The sequence below is a fragment of the Aulonocara stuartgranti genome (assembly GCF_965226115.1).
Source record: "Aulonocara stuartgranti genome assembly, chromosome: 3".
Classification (NCBI taxonomy): Eukaryota; Metazoa; Chordata; class Actinopteri; order Cichliformes; family Cichlidae; genus Aulonocara; species Aulonocara stuartgranti.
The window spans coordinates 57,827,855-57,837,836 of record NC_138941.1 but is presented as its reverse complement, the minus strand read 5'-3'; the positions used below and the strand labels follow the sequence as shown (position 1 = coordinate 57,837,836).

At 35.7% G+C, this 9,982-nt stretch overlaps 1 protein-coding gene across 1 annotated transcript; it reads right to left on the bottom strand.

The window, feature by feature from the left end:
• Positions 1-8,749, bottom strand: LOC309701830 (uncharacterized protein). The gene is made up of 15 exons (XM_082526103.1): positions 8,723-8,749; positions 8,192-8,237; positions 7,874-7,978; positions 7,613-7,698; positions 5,603-5,710; positions 5,451-5,519; positions 5,185-5,283; positions 4,671-4,769; positions 4,483-4,575; positions 4,044-4,166; positions 3,546-3,659; positions 2,251-2,337; positions 1,249-1,365; positions 1,039-1,133; positions 1-390 (listed from the first exon to the last, which is right to left on the bottom strand). The coding sequence occupies exons 2-14, from the start codon at positions 8,229-8,231 to the stop codon at positions 1,068-1,070; spliced, it is 1,206 nt and encodes a 401-aa protein (XP_082382229.1). The 5' UTR covers positions 8,232-8,237; positions 8,723-8,749; the 3' UTR covers positions 1-390; positions 1,039-1,067.
• Between the last annotated feature and the right edge of the window lie 1,233 nt (positions 8,750-9,982).

Sequence of the window (9,982 nt, the reverse complement as noted above, 5' to 3'; positions counted from 1 at the left end):
TTTTCTAATTTTTTTGTAATTGTTTCAATAAATCACATTTCATTTTCCATATATGACAGTTAATTTGTATCATATTTGCTTATCTGTGTTTTTAATTACATAAAAATGTATTGTACCATTTATTTATGTTTTTTTTAGGGGGAAGAAATCACACTGATGATGTTGAAGTCCCAAAAACTGGCAAAAAAACTGTAGGCTGTGCATGAAATATGATGCACTAGGCATTAAAGGGTTAAATACAATTCAGGGGAACTTTATTGGCCCATGACATCATTATTTGTTTCAGTACTTTAGAGATTGTCCAGTGCTTGGCCTGGCTTTGTTGGGACCAAATGTTATTCTCCAGCAATGTCACATTCTTATGGCCTCCTCAGCTTCTTCTTTGGTTTTCTGCAGATGATGCAAAGAAAAAATACACACAATAAGAACCAGAGTTATCTTTGTAGTGCAACCCTCAGAAAATGATCAGTGTGGTGTTTCATTTTTTGGTATGAATTTGAAAAGTCGTATCTTACAGTGAGCTTACTCTGCTCATTAATTCCACTAATGACTCTATCCTTTGTTTTTTAGCGGCCACACTCATGTTGTTGTAGCTCTAGTTATTAGACATAATAGTAGGAGCTTACCTTTGGGGACCACAGAGATGCAGTAGTGAAATTATTGGAAACACTTTTGCGAATATAGCCCACAACGCATAATGTAAATATTCCACATGCCTCAGTTATTATTCTGCACTGCTCTTGCAATACAAATATATACTATAGGCTGAAGAAAACAAGACAAAGGAAAGATTTCATTTTCTTTTTTTTTAACAGTCAGCTACAATCTGACTATATATATATATATATAGATATATAGATAGATAGATAGATACATAGATACATAGATACATAGATATATATAGAGAGAGATTTATATAGAAAAGTAGAATCTAGTCATCTTAAAAAAATCTCAGATTTTACAATTTTAGATTATACAAAAAACATTTAAAGGTGAATACTGATACAGAATTGATGGGTAGGTTATAAAATCACTGACCTTCTCCTTGTGTCTTTCTTTCAGTTCACTCAACAGTTTGTCAGACTTCTGGTTTGCTCTTTGAGAGACTCAAACTGACACTGGGACTCTTGTAGCTAAAAAAAAAAAAAACACCCAAAAAGTGTGACAAAGGATTTTGAACAAATAGTAAAGCCTTGAAAAACACACGGATATGGTGCATATGTTGATCTTAATGTAATGAATACGCACCTCTTTGTTCTTATTCTCCAATTCATTCATCAGAGTCTGCACATTCTTCTCAGCTTCCTCTCTGCTCTGCTGTTCATCCTTCAGCTGCTGCTGGACTTCACTTACCTGGTCTTTAAGCTGGCAGGAATGTAAGGAAGTTTACATTGATTTTTTTTTTTTACCATTAAAAGTGTTAGCTGGTTTATTGTTTTTACGATTTGAAAAAAAAACATATAATGCTGAAATACCAGTATTGCATCATATAAATAATGTATCTACACTTTATTGCTACAGCAGCACCTTCAGCATCCTCGTGTTCAAATGTAGTACAATTTACAATTTACAATTCCTTGTTAATCACGGGAGTGACTTTCTAAAAATATCCCTCAATAGGCAAAATCCGCAAAGTAGTCAGCTTTACTTTTTTACAATTATTGTATATATATAATATATATAATATTCTTATATGTTTTAAGGCTGTAAAACCCCTCACTACACATTTTATACACTTTTCTCAGACAAGCACGAGCATTATCATTTCTCTCTCTCATTTAAACACTCTCAAAGTTCAAACCTTCCTACAAATATAAGTCCAATATTATAGAATGAAATCAACTTCAGAGTCACAATGCTAGCAATCGAAGATTTATGTAAATCTGACAAACTGAACGCAGAAATGAATAAAACGTTCGAGTGACTTACAGTATCTATGTAATGACAACCTTTACTATGCCCCAAAAATATATAGTTTGTCAAATGCACTGTGACCAACGTGACACAAAGCTGAAAGTAAAAAGGAAGTATATTTATAGTTAATGAGCAGTGGGTGTCTCTTGTAGATTATGTGTGGAAATATGAGGACAAATATTGGCTGCCTTGATGTCTAACCCCACTAAACACTTTTGTAAATCAGTCACAATTTAACCCCCCCAAAAATTCAAGTTCATTTCTTAGGTAGTTTTTATATCTGTGTTTTAGCTAAAATCATATGAATAATAAATACATTAAAATCAAGGAATTAACCTTCTTGATTTGGACCTCAAGCTCCTCCTTCAGGCAATTCAGGTCTTCCTTATGTCTCCGCTTCTCTTTATTGAGTTCATTCTCAAACTAGAAGAAAAGGATGATCAAAATGAAACCAAAAGATCAGACATCCCCAGTCTCTGGTCTTAAAACGGGTCACCAGGCTAAGAAGGTGGTTTTCTGTATAGAGATTGAAAATGTGACGTCATTCAGGGGTAAAACCGCAAAGAATTCTGGGAACTCGTGGCAAGAGGTACTAGCGCACACAGGCTTTCAATTGAACTCAGTTATACAGCGATAAAAAGAAACACAAAAAATGGCAAGAAGCTGTTGTATTATTAACTGCAATAGCCGGTCGCATGACAGCCACGGAAAGCCGACGGGTAAAGAGATCTTTTTTTTTTTTTATCGCATTACATCGTTGAAGAGAAATTGTTTGAGCCATGTTTCCGAAGTAACAAAGAGGCAACTGGATTGCAGCCATTCAAAGACAAAATATAACGTCCTAGAACACTCCAGCTCACAGGTTAGTCTGCTCCAAGCATTTCCACAGAGGTCAGTCTGCTGTTGTAGTTAATACGTCATTTTTCTTAACATAATTGGTGATATAGGTTACAAGCAAGTCTGGCGCTGAACAGAAATTGTCGCGCTATGCTCCTTTGTTTATTGTGCATAAATAGTGAATTGTCCTGACACAATATTGCGTTTCGCTTCTGTTATTACCATGGTACATTGACAAAAACAAGGTCCTATTAATAAACGATTAACGAATGTGTATTTATGAAGACGATTTGTGAGACTGGTAAACTTACCTTTGTACGTACGATGGTCTTTCGTTCTACACGGTGCATTTCAAGGTCCTGTATCCATCCGTCGGTAAACTGTACCTGGCCTTGTTGCAGTGACCTGAAGTTACTAAACTTCATGAGTGTATGCACTCACTGCAAGAACCATATAATTATAAATCTGAGCGTGGTGAAAGTTGGGCAGCACACTGACATCTTTTGTCCACTCTGTGCACTCGTAAGGGTCTGACCCTTTCACTCCTTTGATTTTTCCTCGTATCTTTTCTTTGACTTTTCATCAAGTCTGTCTTTGTACGGACCGGCATTCTTCTCCTTCGTTTTGTACATACGTTTTTGGGGGGCAAAGAAAAAGCAAGAATTTATTGGAACCGAAGAATGAACCTTTTGAGGTGCTGCAAATGCTTGCATTTGATGCGGTACTTGGATTGTTTTGCCACGAGTTCCCGGCATGCAATGTGCGAAAGTCACGTGGTCTGTCAATCTCTATACCTTTTTCCTGATCTCCCTGATCTCTGCATTCTTCTCCTCCAACAGATTTTGGGTTTGTTTCAGCTCATCAATAGTCTGACTTGTGTCCTCATGATCAGCTGATGGCTGATGGATCTATAAATCAGTCAAACAAATGTGATTTTTAAACTAAGACACCTCATATTTTTGTAAATATAAAATGAGACACAGAGTAGCAAATCATTTTTTAACCCATTGTGCCAATTAATCACATTCATGAATCTTTCATTCAGATTTACAGTAACAGAGTAAAACTGTTGATGTCTTTTGAGATATGAGACAAAACTGCAGGGACAAATGATAATAAATAAGAACAATTACTGCAACAAAGATAATGAAAATAAACACCAATGATAACTTCTGTCCTGATTAGAGGCACTGAGCTTCATAGCAGCAGCTGAAAGTCTGACTAGATATGATATCAAACATGAAAGAGACAAATATGAGATGAACTCATGGAATGAAACTAAAGGAAATAACCTGTTTTTTATTGGTTTCCAGCTCTTTCTTCAGCATCTGCATATCATTATCTTTCACTTTCAACTCTGCATCCATCTTTTCAATGACTTTCAGTGAATCATCAGGGTCACGGGAGAGAGGAGACTAAGACAGACAAACCAAGAGACACAAATCAGGATGAAACCTGTGTTCAAATAAATCTTATCAAAGCAGCATTTTCCACTGTAAGTGGTTTGCAATCACAGTTATGTAAATGTTTAATATATGTAGGGCCTAACAGGGCCTAAGTTTTATATCATCACTCATAATTATTTATAGTTACAAAAGTAGGACGGTTTAAGAACGTAAAAACATTTCAATTTTGTTGCAATATATAACTGCTGTCCGTATTAATTCCTTATTAGTTGAAAAATATAAAAATATCTATAGATACATTAAAAATTAAAATAAATGTAATCACTTTTCTGTCCAGAAGATCTTCCTCAGCGTTCTTCCTACTCTGTTGCTGTGCACCCTGGACCTTCTGCTCAAACCTGGCCACTATGTCGTTAAACTAGGAGAAGAGTGAAGTGAAGGGTAATCAAAAAAATCTGCATTTCTCCAACTCAATACAGAAGGAATGAAGGAACATCATACAAGACAAACCACCTTCTTCTTGCTCTCCAGCCTTTTCTTCACTTTAACATCCACCTCCCTCTGCTCCTCACGCTGCAGCTGCTGCTGTGCTGTAGCTACTTCCTCATTCACCTGAGATCACAGAGAAAAAAACAACATAAGAAATTAGTATATTAAATGTACATTTTCTTAGCATTGTTAACAAAATACACATATTCTTGAATTGGTGAAAAGTGTAATCAGGTTGCAAAACAAATATGATTTTAAGTGATCTAGATCAAAAGCTGTCTACATTTTAATCCTAGAAGTTCTTTTTAATTCTCTAAAAAACAGGTTTGGTACAGTGGTCATCAGCATCGATGGCCATTGCAGCTCATTTTCCATCGGCTGATTTTTGCCACTGAAAAACTGATAACTGTCTTCTGAATGAAAAAAAAAACAAAAGTATTTTTAATCAAAGAAGATTCTTTAAAAAGTACCATAACATGGTTGTCCTGAGTTAGTGTAATATAAGGTCATGTGTTCTGTAAGAGGTGATGTTGCTTACTTTGTTCCTCGTGGTGACAGCAAGGCCGAGGTTCAGCTGTGAAGAGGCCTCCTGCTTTTCTTTAAGTGTGTCAGGTGTCATCACCTCAGTTTTATCCAACTAACAAACAGAAGCACAGCTGAGAGGATCAATTATTCATTCATTTAGGTTAGCATATAGCTAAGCATGGACTAGATGACAACTGGGGAAACATCTGAGCTAGTTTCATGCATTTAGACCACCTCATTCATGCTCTCCAGCCTTTTCTTCAGAGTCTGCATCCTCACCTCATCATGCCCCCTGTGCTGCTCCTCACCCTGCAGCTGCTGCTGTGCCACAGCTACTTCCTCATCCACCTGAGATTAGAGAAAAAAATTTACAGCTTTTAAAATAAATGTTCTAAGTTTTGGAAGATTTAATTTGCAAAAATGTTACCCACAACATGGTTTGGTGAATTATTCTCCAGTGTCTGCAGGTTCTTCTCATCTCCTTCCTCAGTCTGGTGTTCATCACTGAGCTTCAGGGCTGCAGCTTCTTTTTCTTTTAACTTGGAGAAAAGTAGAACATTATGAAAAAGAAGCACGTTTTGGAGCGATCATCAGACATAAAGAATATTGTGTGTGTGTGAAGGAAATGCTCTAAAAGTGAGATTTCAGACTATTTACAGTCATTTAGCTTAACACAATAAAACTGCCAGCATTATATCATGGACACTCTGCAATGCATCCTTCTGATGGAGGACAAGATTCTATATAGATCATAGAAAAACACTTAAAGCCGGAACATTTCATCATTTTTTTTTAAATAAGAGGAAGATGAGTTACTGATCAAATATGGCTGTGCTCCCTCAAATCTAATGGATTATTTATTTTAACGACTTTGCTGAATTTAGAGATTGTATAATTATTGGCCACACAGATTCTGTGAAGGTGGTGTACTTGTTCACTGTAGTTGTACTTGCTATAAAATATTGTTTCATCAGTGGGGCTAATAAAGACTGAAACAAGCTGTCAAAAGTCAACAAAGCAGCAACTCTAAAAACTCATGTTTGCTTTACAATGGAGTCTCACTAAGATAAGGTAAGATAACTCTTTACTGTCATTGCACAGTCATACATAGTACAATAGTAAAATGAAATTGGAAAACTGTCCAACGTCAGCACTAGATACAACACAACATGACACGATACCACACATCACAACACAACACGGTAACTTAACTAATAAAAATTAGTGATGTGCGATACCACTGATTTCCTTTCCGATCCGATACCAAGTAAAATTCAAGGTGGTATCAGCGATACTGATCCGATACCAATACTCTTAAACTTAATGTTTCATTGCATTTCATAATACAATATATAATTGTATTATGTAATTGTAATAAAAACATAACCATATTGCTTCATAATGATTAGAGGACATCAGACAACTTGTTTTCATTGCTTAATAATGCAGAATAATCATATAGAAATAAAAAAAAACTGACGTTGTGCGCTATTTGAGCATGTTGCCTGCCTGCAGGACTAAAGGACTCTGCGAGAGGCGTCTGTCTCGCCGTAGCAGCACCTGTCCCTGTCCTCCTCTTCTGTTCGCCTCAACATAAACTTATCATATTTTGTGATGTGATTTACTCCGAGGTGTTTGACGAGGTCAGTGGTGTTGCCACAACAACGTGTCCACACAGGACTCTGTTTGCGCTCAGCCATTGTTGTGAGTGTGCATGCCAGGGGCTGCGACACATTTATACAGCCGTATTCAGCATATGACTATGAAAGGCGTAAGAGGAAGTAGTTCCTTCCAAATTAGACGATCCGAATGGTATAGTTTCTTTCCACTGCGTTCATTTTAATGGAAAAACTACAAATTTACCCCAGAGTACTAAAATATCGATATTATAATATGAGAATCGATTCTAGAACATAAATTGCTGGTATCGGAAGAATCGATATTTCAGTATCGATCCGCACACCACTAATAAAAATGACGACTAAGTGTTGCATACTGTTACTATTTCACATTAAATATTATTGCACCTTTTTTTTTTATAAAAATACAAAAATATTATTATTGTTATTTTTGTTACCCCCCAAAAGAAGTCCTGGGAGGTAACCAATCAGGTCAACTGTTTGCACTGATTAGGGCCGTTGCCCTGTTGTAAAAGCTGTCCTTGAGTCTATTTGTCATTTATCTAAGTTTGCCCCACTATCATGCCTTTATTCACAGACATGACAGTCATTCATTTTTACACCATCTGTAATTTGTTTTAAGTGCAGCTGGTTCATTTCTCTCTCCTCCCCCTGTTTTTTTCCTGAGTTGCTATCTTATCTTTGTGCTTCTGATTCATCTCTGACTGAACTTTGTTGTTCAGGTTAGACTTCCCTCTGACACGCAATTCTGCTTCTTTTTTCATCGGAAGTAGATAAAAGTAATGTCCATTGTTTACTTACATGCTTGTTGTCATTTTCTGTTTCCCCTGAGTTCAAAGCTTCACTTGAATTCCTCTCAGCTGTCTTATTTTCATTTTTGCTCCCTCCTGCAGAAACACAAAACATGGTAGATTAGTGTTTTGTTTGATTCTTATAAAGTCTTAAGTAACTTGGGTTGTATCTCTCATTATCCAACATCTTTTAAAATACCATTATAAGGGGAAAAATATTCATATAGCTCATTAAACTTGTAGCAAACTGAAGAAGGAATTTGTAACTTACTGTTTTTCTTTTGCTTACACTTGTATGTGACAGTAACAACAAGAAGAATGGGCACCAAGACAACAATAATAATGATGCAGTTGAGCACCGCAGGAGTCAAATTCTCTGAAGTGAAAAATGAAAGAAAATCATGAAAATAAAATAACTGTAATAATAATAATAATAATCTTCAATGTCAAACACAAAAAGGTTTCTTCATAATCTTCTAACAACCAGTAAAAATTAGTAAGTGAAGAAAAGCAGAGTTTTCTGAAGAATTTTTATACACATATAAACAAGTACTGAGCTTTAGATTTGAAAATACTTGTGTCAGGTTACCTGGGCTGACCAGGAAACCAAACCAGCTTTTTAGGCTCATTTTGTTCTGGAAAACAAGAAGGAAATAGTCACAATAAAGAGATATACCTCTGCATTCATGTTGAAATTAAAAAAGAAAAAATCGTGTGGTTTAAAAACAACATCCTAATTCAACTTTGATGTATGCCACTATGTGATGATCTATCAACACTTAATTTTATTTAATTTTATTTATTTTGAATCAAAAAAGGTTAGAGTTCATGTAAATGATTATAATTATTTAACATAATTATGCTTGAACTTTTTCTTCTCTGTAGATGGCCTTCACACTGTGTAATGTACAGCATAGAGGGATAATAACTATTACAATGTAACTTGTTGTAAATTGCCTCACAAATAAACAAATACACCTTAAATCACAACCAAATCTGCATCTGAGAACTAAAGTTTTACATGTTTGAGGCAACAAGTTGTCAGTTTGAACCACAGAGACACACATTATGTTTCTATTATACAGTAAATTATACAAACAACCAAACATAAAGTATTTACCTCATAAATTACACTGATGCATCTGCTTCCCTGCAGTGAGTGAGGCTGTGCAGCATTTGTCCTTGAGCACTGGTTAAAGGAAACACTCACCTGCAGTAACAGGAGGCGTGGTTTCTTCAGAAGTCTGATGAGGAAAAGAATGTGTGTGTTGCAAACAATCGGTTCTTGCGAGTGTCCACATGTTAAAATGAAACTTCATTAAATGCTTTTAATGCCAGCGTGATGTGATCTGGTTAAGCAGCTGTTGCAAACCTTACCTTTGACCTTTGACCTTGCTATGATGAAATGTTTTCTTGAGTGTGTCCAAACCTTGTTTCATTTGTGCACACAAACATGTTTCCAGGACAGACACAAACTGACAAATCAACAAATCTTAAATCTTAACATTTGATCAGTTTCCTGCTTCTCTGGAAACTGATGACATCATATCTGAGCTCTCATTATCGTTTGAGCGTGTAACCCTGACATGTGATCTAAAGAAGGAAAAGGAAATCTGGACATAAAGTGTACATAAAAAGTAAGTTCTGAGTATTGTCTCAAACTAAACTCAGAGTAATTGCAGCCAAAAGCAAATATCTGGAATCAGTTTGTCTTTATAAACAGAATTTAAAGCTGTTTGTATGTTGCTTCACTAGTATCAGTTGTTCATGTATTACTATTTCAGGAAATCAAATAAATGCTCCTTTTAGTTTTTTGCCTTTATTGAAATCAGCTTTAGTTGATAACATTTACTGATATAATCTAAGACAAAAGAAAACAAATCAAGGGAAACACAAACAGGTTTATGACTAAGTTTGGACAATGAAAGCATGAGGTCACCAGAAATATTCAGTGCATTACTTGTCATAACAGCTGCTTCACTTCTTTATCTCAAGATCTGATCAGTTTCCTGTTTCACTGGAACAACACTGCTTTAGACTGTGGTGTCTTGTTACAACTCACAGATTAAATGGGACAAGTGTCCATGGGTCCCATGTCTTCCCAAGTCCAATCTTTTTGGGCATTATTGTTAGTGGCTGTGGCAATACACCTCACAGGTAACGTTAGTATAACAACATGTGAATGATGACAATACTGAGATGTTGATGTTTATGTTTAGTATCTTGGTTTAAGATCTCACAGTGATAACACTTGTTAAATAGGGCATTACAATTTGTTTTGATGAGATTTGGTCATTAAGTATTGAAATGCACTTTGAAATTTAAACCTCATGATGTTAGTGGAGAAAATAAATAAATAAATATCCTTTGCATTTTATCC